The following is a 22,616-nucleotide window of genomic DNA, read 5'->3' as shown; positions in this document are numbered from 1 at the left end:
TTGGAACACAACCTTCTCCTATTAAGTTTTAATACTGATAAAATTCTGTTCTCTAACTAAATTAAAATCCATTTTAAAATAGCTTATTTTCTTTATTAAGTGATACATTTTCAATACCTGCAAGCATGCAATTCTTCCTTACTGACTGTCCTAGCAACAGACTCTATTGCCTATTGAGCCAAGTAGAATAATTGCATAAATTTAAATTTCTGTTTTTAATTGGGTCAGGAAAATATTTAGGGAAAAAATTACAGAAGAAAGACAATACACTATAAAGAAATTTGATGGAAGCAACATCCCATTGCGAGCCATCCTAGAATAAGAGATAAAGCCCTCAGTGATCCCAGGATGGGGGTCTTAGTTAACCTCACACCTATTCATAAAAGATCATCTATACAGAGACTGGGAGAAGGGAAACAACATCCATGTACTACTCAAGAACACTTTTACTTTTGGGTTACCACAAAGAAGTAGTAAAAGCAGAATGATTTAGTTCATTGGGAACTATACCTGTTTCCCAGACAAGGAAAAAAACGCATCTGAGGGATACTCGTTTGCAATTTTTTTTGATAGCATATTGTAGGGTTTGATATTTGCCACGCACTCATTACAGAAGGAGAGCAGAAAGTTCTCTCACAGAATGTATGGAAGTTCCTGTATCACTGTGTGGCTAAAAAACAACAAAAAAAGCAGAGTTTCCACAGGCTAGTAGCCAAAGATGTGCATTTTGCCTACTGCTCTCAGCAACATGCACTGCTTTGAATGCCAAGAGGGAAAAAAAAGAGACACCTCCACAGATTAATACTTTTGTGTTCCCTATGACCAGTGAAGAAAAACAGTTTCTATCATTACCTGATAGTTTACACTAAGACAGAAGTTCTAAATTCAGAGGCTTTAATTCAAGTATTACAAGAAAATGTCCCGTGCAGTTGCTAAACAACTGTACTGTTTTGTGGGGTTTAGCTTTAAATGTTAAATTATCTTCAAATATATACAAGAAACTTCATTGGAGAAAAGCTTTCCTTTAAGAAATAAATACCTTTTAAGCCAAAGAGCTGTTTGGATATTCCAGTTATCAAGAAACATCTTGAAACTTGTGGAAAACTGTAAAGGAAAAACAAACTAATTATTTCCATAATTGTAAAATGTTACAAAATATTTCAGAATTCTGACATATAAATTATTAAAAAAACCCTTACTTTGTGATGAGTTGAATAAGGTGTTTACTCAACTACTTATAACCACACAATATTTTGGAAGTCAACTGACAAGTAGAACATATTCAAAACAAACTCTACTTTCCATCCTTTCCTAAGGGTGAGAACGCATAATTTCTGACTTAGGTCATATCCATTATCTTGAGGAACAAAATGCGTAGGAAATGTTACTGAAATTACAAGCAACTACCTACATGGGCATGTATTTTGTTTGAAAGAGTCATGAACAAACCTCTATTTGCTGGATTCTCAGATTCGATATTAGGTCCCAACGTGTAACTCCATTTTTATCATAGCCTCTAAAACCAAACCCTGCTGCATTATTAATTGCATCTGCTGCAATGAAACAAAAAGAAACAAGTGAATTATAAACTGCCTGTATTACAAATTGTGCATCACACAACATGTAATTTGTTCAAAATATTTATCACATTTTAAAGGCTACATATTTATTTTTTTAAATACTGAGGACCACTGTATTAGACACTTGAACAAACAAAATAACCCAACCAACCCACCAACTTTCAATTAAAAAAGCAAAAGAATGAAAGGTAGCGCTTTTGACTTCACACTACAGATGTCCTCCCTCTCTCATACCACCTACTTAGACTTGCTTGAGCAATTTGACAGAAAAACAAACTCAATGAGATGAATCAAGACTATGAAACAGTGGCTGGTTGTAATGATTTGAGATAGCAGCTCAACACTCAGAGGCATGTCTTTGGTCTTCGTTATGCAGCAACAGCGATGTTTAAAGCATACAGATAAAATTGCATGATTCACTTCAAGCAGGTGCACGTTTACAGCACCGCACAGAGCAGTGCAAACCTAATAGAAGATAACAGTAATTTACTAAGCAGTGCTGAGTGCATCACATTTCCACTAATGGCACAAGGCCACTGTTAACAACGCTTCTGAATGCAAAGTGTTTACAATGCAAGTCAAAGGTCAAAGAGTTCAAAGCAAACAATATTCTTCCCTAGGAGAAAAAGCTGCTACCATCATCTGGACTATGCAGGAAAATACAAGGGAGTTTAGTCTGAATACCGCCTCTCACTTTCAGTCATCACCTTTGCCTCGGCTTTGTTAGCGCAGACACTAAAATTTCCTCAGCTGTACTTCTCAAATTAGGATGGCCCCTTGCAAGGAAATGAGGTTTTTTCCAAATATTGCCTCTGTTGAACCAGGCGCTTGGTTGCATGCACCCAAACATGGACTCACATCCATGAGGCATGAACCCAACCATGTATCCACTTATGTGGATAAATAAGTGACCATGGGGAGAAGAATGCCAGCTCCTCTCCCAGTTCAGAGAAGTCCTGAGGAATTTGAAGCAAGGTAGGCAAAAGGCTCTGCAGAAGCAATACAGATCTAGTCCTCTAGTTACAGGACATGAGCCCTCTCTGCTAGCTCAGAATTCATCTAAAGCACTGCAATTAGATTGTCACCTTTTAAATCACAACTAGCAAGGCAAGAGAAATTGCTCAGTTTGTATTACCATATTAAAAAGAATTTACTTTATACAATAGTGACATGTAAGAGAAATTCATATCTTTTGCATTTTCCTTTCTTCCTAACAACTTTTTCAAGGTATTAATCCAATGTATTTGGAAAGTAAAAGAAACAATTGACTCCAAGAGTTCCTTTCCTGAAGTTCAGTATCTCCAGTTACCTACCAGTCTGGAAGAGGTATTTGTGACATTTGATTTAATATAGGGTAATTTTTAATACTTTTATTTTCCTAATTAATAACCATTTTTAAAAAACATCTTTGAAAGCAACAAAATTCGCTGCTATACACCTAATATCACTGATGTCAACTTCAAACATTAGACAATGATTTTATGCTCAATTAGAAACAGCTGAAGACACGAACTCCATAATCTCTTGCTAGCATACAAAGACTACGGCTAGAGTAAGTACTCATTTTATTAACTAGCATTTTAGTAAGTATTAATTTTAAGTAATTAATTTTATTAACAGATTTTTTTTTTCTCAAGTGCAAAGAATAGCAATGTACAACTCAAAAGCATAACATCCAGTAAAACTGTTAAGGCCACCTCGCATTCTACTCATACCATTAGAAATTTAGATAAGACAAAGTCTAAGGAAGAAGGTAAAAAAAGTTATTTAGCAAACTAAAAATACAGCATTGATATAGTTTATTTTCTTCAGTATTTTACCAAAGGAACGCTAGCTCTATACTGCTAGCAAGCGCAGCATAAGGAGAAATCCATCTGAAGTATTACAGGGAACAAAAACAACGAAGATTACTCATTTTTCAGATGACTCCTACTCTTTACAGATGATACTGGTGCATAAGAGCACAATATTCAAAATCATTTCATTCCACAACAAGCCCCAGAATTACTATGTCCAGACAAGCTGAAAGCACTTCATTCATTGACCGGGAATGAAACCAGCAGCTGTAAATGAGTCATGCTGCTCTGCTACACTAAGGCTTTCTTTATGCCATTGTTTCCCACAGATTCTCTCTCAAAAGAATTATGGGAAAAAAAAAAAAAATGTAAAACTGGAACTGAGGAAGAAGCTGAAGAAATCTGTTTTGTGAGCCACTTCCAAGATGTCAGCTTACATAAATACAGCATTTTGCTGTTGTGTTTTTTTTGCAAATAACGTTAAGTGAAAAGCAAAATGTTCTTTAAACTATATAATCTATTCATTGTCTTAAATCAGCGACTATGGGTGTCATCCCATCGGTCAATTAGAACTTTTAGTAAACAAAGACTAAAACTGAAGTGTCACCCAAATTCTGAAAATACTACTGCGAATGCCATCTACTATTAACACCACTATGATATACCTAAATTTCAATATATTCATTTTTCCTTCATGCTTGAATAACATCAAGCAAATTACTGATAACTAACCAAAGAAAGAGGCTTAGAATAACTTTTCAGATATGCCCAAATCAAGGTATCAAAAAAAAAAACCAAACCAGGGATTGTACATCAGACTAGATTTACTACAATTTTTAAAAAACAAAAAAAAATCATTGTTCATTAAAACATTATCACTCTCCAAAAAACCTTATGTTTCACTCAGATTTGTTCAGGAGACCATGATCTCATTTGCAACACCATCACAATGCTGTGCTTAGATTTATGGTAAGTTTTGTTTCAAAAAAAGACACACACTATTCAATATACTTTGACAATACCTCATAATACTTAAATGTAATAATGTTTTTCTAAGGCCTCAAGAGGGCACTGTCACTTTTTAATACATACTTAGTGTGCAGCATCTCAAATGAAACTCAATACATACACTTTCTTTTCTTTAATATATGTACTTACCTAAAGTCCATGCAAAATAATACTTGGGTCTGGCAGCCATAAGAGACACGTATAGGTAGAAAAACCTTACAGGCCACGACGCTGTAGCTCTGAAGTTATCATCAATGTTGTATTCCACAGGCAAAGTTTTTGTAATAGTCATGTGGAAGAGTAAGGACAGTCCACAGATTAAGAGTTTCTGTGCCACGGCTATCTGAAAAGTTTAAGATGGGAGACTCTGTAAGCTTCATTTTCTGTTAATGTTCTGGAAACAAAGGCAAGTTATAATCTTCCTTCCCTAAACAGATGTATATATACGTTGATTTTTCAGTAATGTATACTACCAACTTTAAAATAGTTGGTAACATTTTATAGAGGCTCAAGGAATATCGTTATCTTGATTAAGTTGTGAGCACCACTCCTGGGAAACACATCAAATCCAATCTGATTACAAGGAGCCTCTAAAAACCCTTTCAATAATGGGAACATCTTTTGCAACTCCATTTTTTTTCTTATTTCATTGTCAAATTACTGAAACAGGTAAGTTGTTAAGACATCACAACACAAAGCATATAACCTAGGACAAGATGAGTACAATTACTGCAGAATTCCAAAAACAATAGCAAAGCTTCAGTTCATTTTTGGTAACATTTGGCATAATGCAGGTGTTCAATTGTTGCCCAACTCAATATGTCAATCAACTCAGTTAGATTATTACAATACCTAAATTTTAAACCAACTAAAATACTGAAATAATTTATGAATTTACAGCCAAAATACCTCAGTTCTGTATAGACCTGTTTTCCCAACTAGAGTCATCAAGCTATAAGGGGTCAAATAATATGTTCACAGACATGTAAAAATATGTTGTTCAGGTAGGACCTGGACTCAGATTTTCTCAAAATTCAGTTTTGCTATAACCACCACACTAAAGAGCATTTTTAGGAAAACATTTCTAAGGTTCTATTATAAAACACACAGAGCAATAATGCATGACATTGACTGCTTTAAGTAGCCAGCCTGATCCACATCCCAAGGGCAGATACCATGTTCTGTGCAAGTTCCTGAAGTAACACACTAACCAAGCACCTAGAAAAGAGAAGTTTGAGAGCTAGTTCATTTAAATGTAATTTGCAAGTTTTGATTGTGAGTAATCTCAATATTTAAATTTGAACATTACAATTTTAGTTGACATTACAATTCTATAAACACTAAACTTGGCAAAAAAGCAATCAATCTAGCTATTTTTCTTTGAAGCATCAGAACAAAAAGATAACCAGAATCCCTTTTCTGTCCATCCTGCTTCCAGTATACCTGCCCAAACTTTTAAAGATAATGTCCTGCTTCAATTAGACTGCAGCTTCACATATCTAGTTCCAAAGTAGAGAGTAATTCTGTTCCATGATACAGAATGGAGCATTAAGTGCCCAACTGAAAACACAGATTTCTGCAAGACACACAGTATCAAAGATTCAATCAGTCACACAGATGTAAGAGGTGGTACAACCTGATAAAAAATTAGACTTGGAAAAGCTGTAAAATGGTGAGGGTAGCTTTTGATATTGCATATATTTCATGTGGCTCATCTCAGAAGATATTTCTGAGAGGATCAAAAAAGCCAGCTAATTAAACAAACTAGCTGGATAATTCAGGAGGCAACTACCTATTAACAGCTAAAGCTGGTGTTTAATTATTTGTTTCTACTTGCTTTCTAATAAACTTCATTTTAATATTTTACTCTATTACAAGAGTCCAAAGTAAAGGGCATTAACTTTCTAAGCGTTCCTTTGTTTTTCTAGCAACTATTAATCCATCTCTGTCTTTGCCAGAGCAGAGGGAAAGTTCAGTTGGCTTAATTCCTTCAGGAATTTAAATAGAAATGAATCTTCCAAAAGTCAGTTATTATTAACACTAATGAAACTTTAATTTTGGTATGCAGTATCTGATACATGCAAAAGTTAGATATTTGTAAATACCAAAAGGCATTACCACAAAGTTCTGAAGACAGTTGCAAGGATTTAGCTTCGAAGTCTAAGCCATAATTCAAAGTCATGTTCAATTTAAGCATGAGAAACAGTATTTATAGGCTGGTAACATTAACATGCAACTTAAAATATAAGCATAAACATATAAAATAGGTGTTTTCCATCTGAAGATCTCTACAAAGTCTCAAAATATGTTTTGGCAACTTACAAGTAATGTTATCTCTGTTTAAAGGCCTGCTTTTTGCTGTTGCCACTATTTATCATTTTTTCTATTGGTAAACAGAAATCATTACTCTGCCTATTCAACCCAAAATATGCTTAGTACCTCTTTGAAGGTTTTTAACTAAATCATGGAGGTGAAAGCCCTTCTTTTAAGGAAGGGCATCAGAGTTTCAACAAAATTTATCTTAAGAAAAAAATAATGAACTCGTACAGGGCTCTGGCATAAATTGTACTTTTAAAAAATAAACCCTGCAGCTCTCAATTTATAGTTGTAGAAAAAATACTGTAGGAGGAAGGTGCTTGAATTCATTTATTAAGTATTGAAATGTTGTATTTCTACGATTTTTTTTTAGCAGCAACATTTAGGTGTAGGGACAAGCATAACTACATCCAGAAACAGCATGACTTTTTTTTTTTTTAATTATACTACTTCACTCAATAATTATAAATCCCAGAACCCCAATCAAGCATGCCGACACCACTTACGAGGATTAGTATCAGGTATATTAGTGTCCTTAGCAAACAGTGATGGAGATAATCTCCTGCCTCTACAAAGACTGGAAGCTGCAGTTTCAAGACTGGTTTAAGCAGAGTTTCTGAAGGACAATCCAAACACAGGCTGCAACGCAAAGAAGCAGTCCTGCCCTGTCTCCTCACCTTGGCTGCAAGTTTTTGCTCTTTTCCTTCTAGTGAGTCACATTAGAAAAGCAAATCAAGTGAAAATCTAGCCTTTGAGGGTTTTGCCTTTTTTTTTTTTAATAAGAAATTAGTTTTAGACTGGATCAAATTATCTGAATCAGACCACGATGCAGTGCAATGCATGTTAGCACTGCTACAATAAGCAAAGGACCCAGAACCCACAGCCAGGACCTACCATATTCAGCAAGAGTTTCCACTTGGGTTGGCCTAAATAGATTATTAAACTACAGCCTGAGGCTTGTTTATAGCACTCCAGTTTTGAATACATTTATACAGAAACAGAAGTCCTTACCTGACACCAAAATAATCTATAGTTCAATTACCTATAGAAATGCACTTGGTAAAACATTAATTCACTTCCTATTGCTTAATTAACTAGGTTATTGATACAAGCTTCTCTGCCAAGGCATAAATGGGTAATCACTGGACAGCACATTCACAAGAGGGTTGGTCAGTTTCTACAAGGATGAAGTAACTAATTTAAAAGTTTGAAGTTTAATTTCATTCACTCTTTAAAGCTTTCAACATACCAAGTTGAAAAGTAACACCTGGTTATTGTGGAATAGCTCAAAAACTGCACCTCCCCAAAGTAACTGTTCTGTTAAGGAATTAAAAGAACTTAAGCTGCAGCATAAGTGATCTCACATGAAGTAGAACATAAAATTTATTTTACAACAAAAAGGTAGAAAGGCTTGGCCCATCTAGCTTTGATGAACAAAAACTGAGCATATCTGTATAAAAATATCAAATACGGCCAACACTGGGAAGGTAAAAAGGTACTTAAGCTAAAAGACAGTGCCAGGACAAAACCAACCGTGCATTCATTAGATGGGAATATAATTAGGTTGAAAGCTAGATTCTTAATCAGAGAAAGGAGTTCAGGAACAGCTTTCTAATTGAAGCAATAAAGGTAAAACATTCACTGAGCTCAGGAATTTTATAAGTATATTATTGTATAAACGTGTAATATTGTCGTGGTTTAGCCCCAGCTGGCAACTAAGCACCACACAGCCGCTCGCTCACTCCCCCCCAGTGGGATGGGGGAGAGAATCAGAAGAGCAAAAGTAAGAAAACTCGTGGGTTGAGATAAGAACAGTTTAATAGGTAAAGCAAAAGCCACGCACACAAGCAAAGCAAGGAATTCCTTCACCACTTCCCATGGGCAGGCAGGTGTTCAGCCATCTCCAGGAAAGCAGGGCTCCATCACGTGTAATGGTTACTTGGGAAGACAAACGCCATCACTCCAAATGTCCCCCCTTCTTTCTTCTTCCCCAGCTTTATATACTGAGCATGACGTCATGTGGTATGGAATAGCCCTTTGGTCAGTTTGGATCAAAAATCCTGGCTGTGCCCCCTCCCAGCTTCTTGTGCACCTGGCAGAGCATGGGAAGCTGAAAAGTCCTTGACTAGTGCAGCAACAACTAAAACATCTCTGTATTATCAACACTGTTTTCAGCACAAATCCAAAACACAGCCCCATACCAGCCACTATAAAGAAAATTAACTCTATCTCAGCTGAAACCAGGACAAATATATATATAAATATATACCAAAAAGTAGAAAAAGATCTCTTAATCTTCTATTTGAATGAATCTCTTATTCTTCTCGGTTGATAAACAATCAATAAGGAGCTCAATACAATACTGAACTACGTTAAAGCATATTATTTTGAGGAGGTTAGCACCTCAGGTAAAAATTACAGCTAATTAAGCAAGAACTTTATAACCTGTAGGAAGAGTCTGCATAATAAGCAAGAAAGCAGATATCTGCTGATAGGAATCTTGTATTTTAAGGGTAGCCATAATAAAAAGAAACTTACAAAGACAGATATTAATGTCTGACAGTTGACACCACTTTGAGCACCAACAATTGATAGCTTGCAAAAAGGCACAACAGGAGGGATATAAGAAATAAGTTTTAATATGCTGACTTGATTCATTTAACATGCAATGAACACAGCAAAAATACTAAACCAAGTTAACATCATGCAGTCAACGCACAGTATAGAGGAGGAGGCCAGCATGAACTTATTTGGTTATGTAATTATATTCAACAAGAAATGAAACTTACTGTAACTCAGCTGAAGGATTTTTTTTTTCCTTCATTTACTACATTAACATTTGCTGATCCCCATTACATTTCATTTTTTGAGTTACCTAACAATTTATTCTTCTTGAAATAATAACATGAGTATCAAGAAACAAATTTAAAATATTAATATGAAGTTAATGGTATTTAAACATTCTTCTAGACTAAGACAATGAATATTTTAGTTGATGCAGCAAATGCAGTAAAATTATATCATCCATATTTCTCCAAAAGCACACAATACTCTCTGGTGTTATAAAATGCAGCCAGATTTCTCTAACACCAGTTGGAAGATGAAGTATCAACAGCATAGACAGCTTCTCTTTATGTCAAAAGCTAATGCAGCATAAATCGCAAAAAGTTTCAAGCATCTTAAGAGCAACTCATTTTAAAGAAAACTGCTTACCTGAAAGAATAATCCATCATAGGTTTACATTTATTTCTATTGACTTTGTTCAGACAGCAAGATTATGCGGTAAAAAGCTAGGAAGTCCTACCAGGCAATCAGCAGATGCATGTCCAGAACTACTGATACTGGCAGATTTGGTTAGTTCCATTTATTTGCAATAATTTCACTACACTATTTTTCTGCAGAAAATTTTTATTTTAGTACATCAGATGTGATGCCTGTACTGAACCAACACAATGTTTAAAAACAAAAGAAGTGTCTGCCACTTTGTCAATAAAACACATCAGTGCAGACTACAGACTATGAGGTGCCAATCTATGCAAGGAAGTCTCTTGTGTCTTTTTCCCTTCCTGAGTACTTCCTCCACAGCACACTTTGAGCTTAGGTATTCTGTCAACATGTGGAGAGGTTTAAAATGTTATCATCCTCCAGCTACTAGTTTACATTCCTGTGGTGCAAGTTACTGCAACCACACAAGACGGGTCAAATGGAACGTGCAAAGAGTCCTCATCCACATACAAAGGATGGAAGTGGCTGGAGATGACAGACGATTGGGAAGCACTCCCTGTTAGCCCAGCTGTGGGGATGGTAACCTCCAGATGGTAGGATGTGACAAGCAGCTACGTGTGGGAATGCCTTCATCTGCTCCAGCAATAGTTGGTGGTCCACAAGATAAGCAGAAAAGAGGTAACTGGCGCTGGAATTAGTGAAAGCCATTTACCTGAAGTGTTCCAGTCGACTCCATGATAATTCTGCTTTTTATGTGTGGTGATAATTATCTTAGGCACACACAAATTTAAAAGTCTGATACACTCCTATTTAAGAGAATATGAAAAGAGTGAAAAGATAATATTCGGTACCCTGAGCGTGAAACTAATTGTATGAAATTTAAAAAGTAACAAGCTTCGGGAGCTTTTGATCTCAGTTCAGGCCATACAATATCTCTTGTAAGGTATGATCAACTGGACTTTCTTCTGTATGTATTTAGTCTCTTTTCCAATAACAGAACAAAAAGAAAAAAGAAATACGTTGTACAGATTACTAGCCATAGTGTTATGGCTAGTACATCTTTTACTACACCTTCAGATCAAAATCCATCTTTAATACCTCTCTATATGAATGAAAGCAAGTAAAATGAAACTATTTCTATGAGTGTTTTTCAACTTGTTACATACGAATGTTTTCTACATGCTGCAAGAGGACATTAAAACACAGTAGAACTTGAGAACGTTCATGAAACCTTGCTGGAACTTTTAAGTCTCATCAGCTTTCAAATGACAAAACGTGCACTTCGTCCTTACCAGGACTTTCTTTATGCACAGTATGTGCTTTGAAGGAAACATGCATGAACTTTAAGATGGCTTTTTACCATATAAGCTTGTTACGAAGCTCCAATTTAATCTGCTTTTATCCACAAGATCCAGACTGGAAACCATGGAGAAAACCTACCTTAAAAAAATAAGTATTTAACTTTTTGAACAGGGAACTATACTGTTGATGAATGAACTCCAGATACAGCTCAGAAGTTATGCCTGTAAATGAACAGTGCAAACCAAGCTTTTCATGCAATGATTATGTAAGCATCGGCACTGCAAGAGTTATACATCTTACATTTGGAGAAGGATCTGTTTGTTCATATTTTGTATCTTCCTTCCCATTTGCTTCAGACTGTTGCAGTTGGTATGATCTGCCTTCAATGAAAGTAATATAGTCTTTGTAAGAGCACAACGGGCCTGCCAGGATACCCATGAAATTACAGTTGTAACTTAAATACTCCAGTAGACTTGGCATGCGTCTGTAATTCAAAGACAAGCAACTTGTGAGATGGAATGTGTAGTTCTACAGAATTTCCACAGTAGGAAAAGTCATACTCCATGTTATTGCTTAGTCTAACTGCAGTAAAAACCACACATAGAAAAGCAGTTTTGTGTGTCTTTTGTAATCACAGCTTAAAACATTCTACACATAGTATTTCCTTCCAATCCATACTGAGCATTTTCAGATCTCCTGAACTCTGGTGACTCTCTCCTTACCCAGTAGAGGCGTTTGACTGAAGCCGAGCCTGGGGAAGGAGAAGGAAGGGTGTGTCCCTAAGTCTCTGTTCAACTGTTCATGTTTTCTTTTTTCTTCAATAACTGAATCAGTAAACAAAGGTTTATGTTAACTGGCAATAATTGCAATTAAGGAAAATGCCTAAAGTCAAAACTGTTTTGCCCAGGACAACATACCATTTTCAAGTCTCTTGAATAAGTAAAGGAGAAAAGGTAAGTTAAATACTGAAAAACATAATTAAACAAGCATGTCCCTTCACCACCTACTTTATATGTGTACTAAATGTTAACTAGTCTCCTGTCTGACATGGCATTAATTTGCATAGACTGCATAAAACTTAGAATGTTTTTCTCAAGTAGGTATTAAACCTACTTCTAGTGACATTTTCCAGGAGAATAGATGTATGAATTAAGCTACAAATATAAAAAGCAAGGATCTGTTTTACATGAGTTTGTAAACTCTCTATGTTGAATGTGAACTGTAGCAATTCCACAGAGCATTAATAAAGCACACAAAACACCAGCTTCTCCCACCCCCAAAACTAGACTCTCAGAGATGTCTGAAAGCCTACCTTACAGCCAAGCACCTCTGTGATGGAGTGAGATCTTCATTTTTCCGAAACATTCCTAGGGACGAGGACAGGAAAATGGAAAAATAAAGAAAAGCTAAACCCTCACACATTAATTAGCAGTTTCTTTACTCAGTAAAGCAAGCCTCATGTTGCAATGTAATTTCTTAAGTACTCAAGTAATTTCAGAGGTATTATGTCACATAACATTTTTGCTGGAGTTGGATCAAACAATTCTTACTGTTGAAAAAATTACAAACTCTCATATCCTCAGTTATATCCAACAGTGCCTAAACCTGAAATCACATGGATTTCAGGAAAGCATTAAGGCGGCTTATAATAAGTGTTGACAAATACAGTTCCCCTACATTGGTTAAGATTTCAAAGTCTGCAGGTTTTAAAACCTTTTATTCCCAGTCCTGGAAATTGGACAAGCCCCAAACCCCTTTCAACATTGCAGTAACCCAGGGACGTTACACTAGTCATTGCACTTTTGAGGTACAGTATGAACACAGTCCAAGATAGATTTAAGCAATTCAAAACTTAAGGCAGACCTCAAGATCACCTTCATGCTGCAAGTAAAGATTGTAAGCAAGGTCCAGTGAAGCAGGCACAACAGTAAAGGGTGCTCAAGTCTTTTTCAGGAGCAATAACAAGAAGCCCTAACCGCTGCTAGCAGAAGGTGGCAGGCCAAGTCTCAGTTCAGCAGTAAGACTGAATTTACCTTCCTGCCATATGTGGCACTTCCTGAAACGCTGGTGGCCTAGCCCTGAAAAATAGGCTTCAAAATTTGTACTCCCATAAAAGAGAAAAGTAAAAAATATGACCTTCAACACTAAATTATGCATCCGTTCCCTGCTATTCACATTTGCAAGCTTTCTTTGCCATCGCAAGCACTAAAAAATTTATTTTTATGAGCATAGCTTCCTAAAGGAAATGAAGTTTATGGAATCCCACCTCAATTATCTTCCTCCCCAGCAGTACCTAACCCCAACAGCCAATTTCTACCAGGTTTGATGAAAGAGTAGAGGTAATTTCATACAGTTATGAAATACTAATGTCCTTTATGAAAATAAGTGATTCTATAGAAGATCCTCCTCCACTCAGAAAGGTTGCCTTCAACCCCACCCCTTGATGCCAGTAAATCCACAGAGGGGAGCCCTTATATTTGATCAAAGTATAAGGAAAGTTTTAACTGGAGCAAATTTTTTTTTAGATCTCAAAATCAGTCAGGCTTAAGACAAAAAAAGATTGGCGGGTGGGGGGGTGGGGGTGGAAGTCAAGCCTCATTTAATTCTCTGACTCATGGAGATACTTGTTATCTAAAGAGAAGATAACTCTGCTGTCTTCATGTGACTCCAGGAACCATGACCTATACACACTTATGACTTTAAAACTGCACTTTTAATCTTCAACACAGGTGAGAATACAGAGGGGTTAGCAACTTGCCACCTCCTCTCTTCCAATACGACCTGAAAAAATACATTCCTCAGTCCTGATCCTTCACAGTGGAAAGTCACCCCCATTCATACCCACTCAAGGCAAGATATTGAAGGACAAAGCATCACCCCCAACTTCATGCAGGCACTTTCTCTTTCCCATCATTACATTTTCACATCTTCTCCTTGGTGCTGCAGCAAACATTTCTACGCTGATAACTGTACTGAATAAAAGATGTGGGACAAGCATTTTGCAAGGTCCTTTAACCTTTAAGGCCATGAGATTACAGTTCTCAGGTAGTGAATCTCTGAATTTAACACAAACTTAAACAGAAATTTAACAAAAAGGCTCCTACAGATAGATGTAGATGACACGACATGACTAGTGTAGGGAAGTAGCCCATACAGAGCCTTCAGTCTCTCGCAGCATATACAATGCAAACTGACCAGAGCAGAAGCGTCCTTCACTGTTATATTCCATACAAATATTTTACCTTAAGTCAGAAAGAGGAAGCAGTCACCAAGTGTGTCCAAATGAACTTGCATAAAGCCCAACTAACCACTAAATAAAGGCAAGTAGTCAAATGAAAGATTTCACATCATTTATGTCGTATGAAAAAGAAGGAAAAAACCTCAAACCTGAAACAGAAGAATCTAACCACAGAAATGTGACCTGTACTTTTGGAGGGGTGAGGAAGAAAGAACTGGCGTATTTAAAACAGGTTCAAGTTCTGTACATACATACATGAAAAGTCACTTAAGGCCTAAATAACCTGGTAAGCAATACGCTTGCTGTCTCAAACATACCTCAAACAAGTAAGCCTCCATTAGTTTTTCATTTCCCTCTCTCACTGAGATTTCCCTCTAGCCAGCAGCTTCTTTGAGGTCAGTTCAGTGGCTTTCCCTATGTTTTGGTTTTGTTTTTTGTGATTTTTTTTTTTTTTTTAATGTCTTCTCAGTGCCTTGAAGGCCCATTTATCACCTTTGCATAGCATGCAAGAACAAGGAAACCATTGATCTCTGCCTCTGTCATACTCTTGAAAGCTTTCAGGAAGCTACTGTTAACATTTTTTAATTCATAGAAAATACATATGGAAAAGGCGCTCTTAGATTGACGCTTATCTGAGATGAATTAATATATATACATTCAGTATTTCCCAGGCAGTGTATCTGTCCATGGGAACAGTGGCCTCATAAATCATAGCCGTTCCGTACCTACTACACATTGGAGATGAAGAAACCCCACTTCAGCAGCACACTGCTGCTAGGGAACTCATGAAGTTTTGTAACCTTTCTCTGGGGATTATGAGAATTGTTTTCTCCTGTCCTAAAGCAGGAGACTACTGCAATGGTTGCAGCTTTTAGTTGCTACCAAATCACACAGTAGGGATTAAAGAAAATGGGTTTTATCAAACATCTGTTAGAGAGGTGAAATCATTTGGTCACTCAGCAACTATAACTCAGTTTTCTCATCTGTAAGGTAGGAAATACTCCTGCGTGCTCCTTCCTTGGTAAAAGAATTTTGTAAATCATCAGTAACAAAATTTATCCCCAGTGGTCTAGATCATGAGGAAGTTGCATCTTTTCATTCCTCCTCAGGAGACCACATCCTAATGGTAACAAAATCAACATCTTTAGGTACACACCAATATCCTGTCATATAGGCTTTATTAAGGCCTATTATGACTACTACCATGCTCTCGCTACGGTAATAAAATGTTTACAATCATATCACAGCACCACCCCAGCTTTGCGGTTAATCTGCTTGAATACATCCACCTTTGTATTTGCATGAAATCTGGCTAATCAGTAACTCATTAATAATGCTTAGACATAAGATTATATTACAGTAATAATACTTAAACATGGAGATCATATCGCAGGCTCTGTTGTAATTACAGTAAATTTTAATTTGAGGTTCTGAAATGGATCACCAGCTGAGCCCAAATGCATGCTGGTATTAATATATTTTCAGATCTGAATAAGACAGACAGAAACAGTTATAGTTGTTACTAGCACATTGGCAGCAACAAAAGCAGACACAGATGCCAGCTGAGTAAAATTGCAAAGAAACTACAAAAAACAAGAAAAATCAGAAGTCTTGATATCCAGAGAGCCATGCAAGCAAATGTAGGCCCAGAACAACACTTGAAGACTTAGGAGGGGAGAAATACAACAGAATTCCTTTAAACACTAATGACATGTACTGTACTCGAAGTGATTTCGTAATCGATACTGAAACAATAATGACCATGCTGTCACTAACACAAGAGGGAGCACTTTAAAAAAATAAATTTATAAATATAGATCAAGAGACAATTGGAGAGAGAGAGCATTAAAAGAAACTCCTAGACATAAGAAGAAAGTATCAAGTTACCAACCAAAAACCCAGACAAAAAAAAACAACAACAAAAAACCCTCACACCCACACACCACCACACCATGGCAGTTTCACTGACATAATTAACAGATGAATTAGAAAACAACTTTCTTGGTTAAACAGCTGCAACTTTTTTGCTGTAACACCAGCATTTATAGAGTGGAACTGGGTCATTATGACCTATCAAAAATCCTTAAGAGTATTTAGTTCTACATACATAGGTGCACATTTCTCTGTCTCAATAGTTGTTCAATTTTCTCTTGCCTATACTTTCACAACAGCAACCACCCAAATACACTTTTTAAAAAACATAATAATAATAATAATAGACCTATTTGAAATCAGAAAAGCGCACTGATAGTTTATGAGACCTTTACTTTCATAAACATAACATTCTTAACTGACCGCCTCTCACTACAACAAAAAAACTCCACTTAATTGCAAAAGTAAGTTGGCCAAAACACGGCATGTTCCCTTTTACCATGGGGTCACAATGTGACAATCAGCAATTCAGCCTGGTAATCCTGTTCTGGTTTTGTAGGTATTTATTTAAAATAAATCTGAAATATCACATCCAACATACAGAAATACATAAGCTGTTTAACACTTCAGTACATCCACATTTCCACCCTTTAAGTCAGAGCAGACCAATACTAAAGTTGTCTGCAAGCTTTTAGAAAAATGTAGTGTCTTTCTGCTGAATATGGGAATTATTTGCCTCTGAGAAAAGTAAGAGGTAAAAAATCTAGTTAACTGAAAATAAGAAGAAATGGTCTTAACTAAATCAAGAAACATTCTTCAAAACTTCTGACACTATGACATTGTTCAAGAACAGCTAACAAAACCATTACTAACATAACTGCAGTTTGGATGGGACTGCCCATTAGCTGCAAACCAACAAGAAATTTCCTTTCTAATAAAAAAAGCAAAAAAAAAAAAAAGGCAAAAAAACCAACCACCATTGTCTGAAAAACCTCCCAAGTGTATGGTGTAGTACCACAACCTGATGAGGCAGGTAACAATACATAATTAGAGACCATGACAACTAATACAGAGTTTGTGCATAAGTTTCTCCAACATCACCTTTGTTTCTTTTTCCTCATCTCTTTCCCATTTTCCATGTGTTTCATCTATCCATTGAAATACCTCTCCTCTTCAGGGCCATACTGGACAGAGACTACACTTTCATTCTTTTGCAGGGGAAATAGGGTTTAATAGCCTATTTGGAAATCTTACAACTTTGTAACAGTACAATAGCAATATGAAGAAAACCAGCATAAAATAATCCAGCCATTGTCCTAATAGCCTGCTGTTGAAGCAAAGCAAATGAGACCTAAAATACTGATGTAAGACTAGCCTTTAACTATATTTTGCCAATATATCATTCAAACTAAAAGGCAGAGGTAAAAAAAAAAAAAATTCTTCGAGTTGCATATTCACTGTTTCTTCATCTCCTTTTAGTTCTCACAGTAAATGCAGTGCCTTACCAGATCAGCATCAATGTATACTCGATTGCTTTTAAAAATCGAGAGCACCAGATACATAGGAGGAAATAATAATTAGAAAAAAAAAAAAAAAGGCAAGCAGCATTCCAGGAAAAGCATGTTTAAAAATTAGCAACTACAGAGCTGAAACCCAAGGCATAAGGGATGGGAGAAGGGTACACACAGGAACAAAGAGTTTATTTTTTTGTGGTCAGAAAGCATGTGAGACAAGTCCCTGGGAACCAAGAAGCAGCTGACAGAAGAGTGTTATGGTTCTGGTTTCTTACCTGTATCTAGCCACACATTTTTATGGACAAGTGCAACACAGTGATATGAAGAACTAATTTGGAAGAATTAGATTTCATGTTTAGTAGATGGGTATTACATTTTAAAAAAAATAACTTTTCCTTTAAAATTTTATGTATTATTTAGTTTAAATTAGAGAAAAGAAATAAGAACAACATTGGAAGAAGCTGTGAAATTTTTTTTCCTTTTAAATATCGAATATCAAGTCTAACATTCCCTAGTTTTGCTGGCTGAATCCCTTGGAGATTTAAAAATAAATACATTGTGAGCTCCAGAACTTCAATGGGTTATGAATATAAACATTTGAAGAGACTCTTTGTTTAAGATTCATTAAGCACTAGAATTAAAAACAAGCTGCCAAAGTGCATACAGATTAGTGAGGTTAGATTTAGATATGTGTCTTTCCTGTAAGGATCCCTGATCTCATGCATAATTGCAGTAAAATGAGTGAGGCTCTGTGGGGATGAGTGGGTTATAAGCAAAAAAGGGAGAATGTCATGAACTCAGTGCAAGATACAGAGTTAAGCAGTGACACTATCTCTTTTCCTCTCCCCTGCTTAACTTTTAGTACCTTATAACTATAAATGCAAAAGCTTCTCTACTTGCCACCATGTCTTAGCTAAAATTTCTCATGCAAGTACAATCCTCCAGTTTATAGCCCATCTGAACTGCACCTGTAGACAAGCCCCCTGCTTCTAGAATAACTGTAATGCACCTTTCCTTCTCCCGAATCTGCTCATTTTAAATTTTATGATAAAATTGGTACTCCAGAATATAGGATCTGAAGTACAAAAAATTCCTTTTCTCCCTTAACTCTGTCATTAGCCTGAAGTGTTGCATAAATAAAACTAAATCTTGCCATAAAGAATGAATACGGACACAAGCAGCCTCCAAATCATGTAAAAACATTTCTGCCTTTAGAAGATACATGTGTGATGCCAAAGATAACCAGCAAGAAATACAAAGCAAATCTTAACATACTGACTACTCATTTTTGGTACTGCTCAGTTGACTAACAAGAAGTAAGAAGGCAAGAACTATCAAGGGCTTAAGTTCAAAATGTAAATCAGAGTACACCGAGGACATACGCTAAAATTTACTCAGGTGTAAGTCTGTGATCCATGCAACCTTCTGGAAAGTCAGTATTATACAACAAGATTAATTCTATGCAACTTGCTTAGAATTTTCCTGCTTAAAAAAAGCCCACAGTAAGCGCACAGGGTTGTAACATTTATAGGGGTGGTAGTTATTTATTTATGGGATTCCATACCAGTGTTCAACTTGGAATCAAGTATATCCTCTTAGCTAGACAGACTCTTTAATATGCAGCATGAGCGAGCAGCCTTCATGATTACATCCAGTTCTCTCCATGACCTTCAAATGTTACACTGAAACCAGCTGAACACAACAAACAGGCTGCCAGGAAAAGATCAAGTCCAGAAGACTTGCCTTTACCACAAAACCAACCTAACTACAACTAGAGTCTTGAAGCTTACCAAGATCTTCCAACACACCAACACCTTTCTTTCAGCTGTTTATTTTCATTACCTCTCCTTGGACGTACTGGTAAAAAACAAGGGGGGAAAATAAAGTAATTGGTGATTAATACAGCCAAGCTGATGTGACTAGAGGCTCAGAGTGCCATTAATCACTTAGTATAATGATTTTCAACATTATCTCCTCCCCCATCAATATCTCTCCAAGTATTTCCCAGCAGAAGCATGGACCTTTGTACAGTGAACAAAAGCCCATTGACAGCAAACTTGTTTTCATTAATTTCTTGTGATAGACCCCTTTTAAGGTGTCTATGGTTAAAAATAATTGTTTTAATACAATCTCAGTTTCCCCTGTACATCTTTCTCCTAGCATCTCCTGACACCAGACTAGCAGTTGCTCCTGAATTCACACTGGTCACATCAACTTTTGAAAGTCATGCTCACGCTGTGCTCCCAGCAACAGTGATCATCCAACTCAAGTCAAGAACTCTGCTAAACTGCAAATGCAACCAGAGAGAAAGTTTTCCAATATATTATCAGCTACTGCCCACCAGCTGACAAAGACTCTAGAGGATCTCTGATATGAGGTCAACAAGGAACAAACTTTCAAGACTGATACTCAGAATTCAATGATATCTACAAGAACTTCAGACAGAAAATAAGCTGGGCTTATGAGGAAAATACAAAGTAGCTGAATTAATTTAAGTAGAAAAAAAAATCTTGTTTACGATGAATGTTAAGAATAGAGCTGACTAAATGAAACATTTGTTTCAAGATTACCAGGAACACTCACATGCTTGTCCCATACCACAACTCCACTATTTGTGCATGACGTCAGCAAATCGAAAATAGCTCTTTCCCCTAGCAAAATAATAGTAAGAGGAAGCATTTATTTTTGATACTCGAATTATTACTTCCTTATAATAAACTGTTTCCTCTAATTTGTGTACTCTGTACTCTAATTGATTATAGCTTGCAAGACTAATATTTCTGAATATATTTTCTCTGGAAGTTAGACAAACTTCTTTGACCGACTAGATATGCCTAGCATTATTTATTTTCATTCATACAAGAATTTCTACAAAAAGGTGTTTTCCCAACTTCTCATATCCATGCATGTTGTTGCCTACAGGCTTCTCTAGACAGTGTACCTTAACGACAGTGGGAAAAAAATGAAACACCAACAGCACTAAAGCTAAGATGCATATGAGACAAAAACATATTAAACTCAATACCTAATGTTACTGAAGAAATTTCAGAAAAACAGATGGCTTGATAGAGGTGTCTGGGGCTACACTCCCAAATCTTCAACTGACAGCTGTAGCTCCAAGTGATTCAAGCTAATTGTCTAGGTCTATTGGATGATATTTTCAAACTTTAAAATGCAAATTACTCCTTTGAATTTAAAGGTAACTAAAAATCTAGATACCCTACCCATGAAAGCCAATATTAGGATTCATTTTTGTCACAACTAGGGCCCACTTAACTGGTGGATAAATCTGACAGGAGAAAAGACAGAAACAGAATTAGATAATCTCCCTGTTCACACTGATATGTTAGCAGCAAGTGCAATTATGATAATAAACAAAATTAAATTTATAAAAAGGTTTTATAAAAATCAGTATACATGGCACAAATTAGGGTAAGATTAACAGTTAGCATTTTAAAACAAGAGGTGCTCAATGACTGAAATTACATGTACTTGTTCTACCAATCTGTCATCAACAGTGATCTCTGAATTTGGAAATTATTTAGCTAACTCTCAGGATCAATACCCCAGCCCAAAAAAATGTCAGTATTCTCTGGTCACTGGCCCCAGAATACATTGGTCTTCTGATAAGCAGTATCTCCTGCACAATGTAAGCATTTTCAGCGCTTTTGTAGTGTCTGAGCAACATTTCTTGGTACTTCCATTAGTTAGCATCAAAAGAATCAATTGAGACACAAAAATATATTTTGCCCTAAAATACAAACTGGACTAAAGTAACTAATTGACTCATGACTAACTTTCCTTAAATTTATCTTGTATGGAAAATTAAATACAGTTTAAAGAAATCTTACCATCATGAATCTCAAACGCCAAACTAGTGATCTTCTGTGTTATTATCATCATTGGACTGTTACAAAAAAGGAAGAAAGAGTAACTTAGAAAAAAGTTCAGACTTTTCTTTCACATGTAAATATCAGGGAAAGTTTATACTAATAGTGCAGGTTAATTACTCTCAACTGGAAGATTTTCAATGCAAGGACAAAGTGATTAGTTTTTGGAGCTCAGACCATTCATTCAATGCAATGAAAATAATTTAATCCTTAGATACAGTATTTGATAACCCATGCCTTTTATTGCTGCATTAGGTTCCACAAAAACAGCCAAAGTGTTTCACATTTATTGTCTACTATCATAGTTTTTTTTTTTACAGTGGGAAGAGTAAGAAAAAAGGACATAAGAACAATTATATGCATTGTAAATTACAGCAGCAGTAGGCAAAGTACAATAAAAATATACCAAAGTTGAACAGTACTATAATTTATTTAGATATGCGGACCACTTTCACTGTTTCTACTGACACCTGGTCCTATGCTTAATTTTTCAATCTAGGATTATTATTTACTTCAAGTAAACATATCTGACAAAACAAAAACCCAGCATAATTATGCTGGCTCCAACAGAGTTTAGTTTGTTTTGAAATTGGTACACTTGAGCAGATCTTAAACTGTCCAAGAGGTACTCTTCCCTGGCTAAGCAAGTCAGCTTTATACTGAGAAATTATACCATTTTCATAGTATCTAAGAGTTTTTGACGGATGTAAATCTTAGCATTGCTAACCCCCTAACTGGGGGGAAGGGAGGGGATGGGAGAAAGCATGAAGTAGGCTACCAGAATTCAGAAATTTAACTTTGAAATCAGATCTCAAAAAATATATCAGGGACTGTATTTACCTAGTAGTATCTGAGCTGGAGACAAAAAAAAAAAA

General features: G+C 36.1%; 1 protein-coding gene across 2 annotated transcripts in view; it reads right to left on the bottom strand.

Moving 5' to 3' along the window:
- MBOAT2 (membrane bound glycerophospholipid O-acyltransferase 2) overlaps positions 1-22,616 on the bottom strand; it is a 100,860-nt gene that overhangs the window by 14,051 nt on the left and 64,193 nt on the right. Inside the window, exons 5-10 of one of the 2 annotated variants that reach the window (XM_072855086.1) lie at positions 21,703-21,758; positions 12,540-12,594; positions 11,528-11,711; positions 4,535-4,727; positions 1,450-1,553; positions 1,040-1,104 (exon numbers count right to left, since the gene is read on the bottom strand). In XM_072855086.1, coding sequence (XP_072711187.1) covers positions 1,040-1,104; positions 1,450-1,553; positions 4,535-4,727; positions 11,528-11,711; positions 12,540-12,594; positions 21,703-21,758 — 657 coding nt within the window. Of the gene's footprint in view, positions 1-1,039; positions 1,105-1,449; positions 1,554-4,534; positions 4,728-11,527; positions 11,712-12,539; positions 12,595-19,641; positions 19,697-21,702; positions 21,759-22,616 lie in introns of those variants that run through there. The other variant, XM_072855087.1, reaches the window with a different exon arrangement.

The sequence above is a fragment of the Ciconia boyciana genome, chromosome 3, assembly GCF_034638445.1.
Source record: "Ciconia boyciana chromosome 3, ASM3463844v1, whole genome shotgun sequence".
NCBI classification, from domain to species: Eukaryota; Metazoa; Chordata; class Aves; order Ciconiiformes; family Ciconiidae; genus Ciconia; species Ciconia boyciana.
The sequence above is the reverse complement of the archived record's forward strand: the minus strand, read 5'-3'. Positions and strand labels throughout refer to the sequence as shown.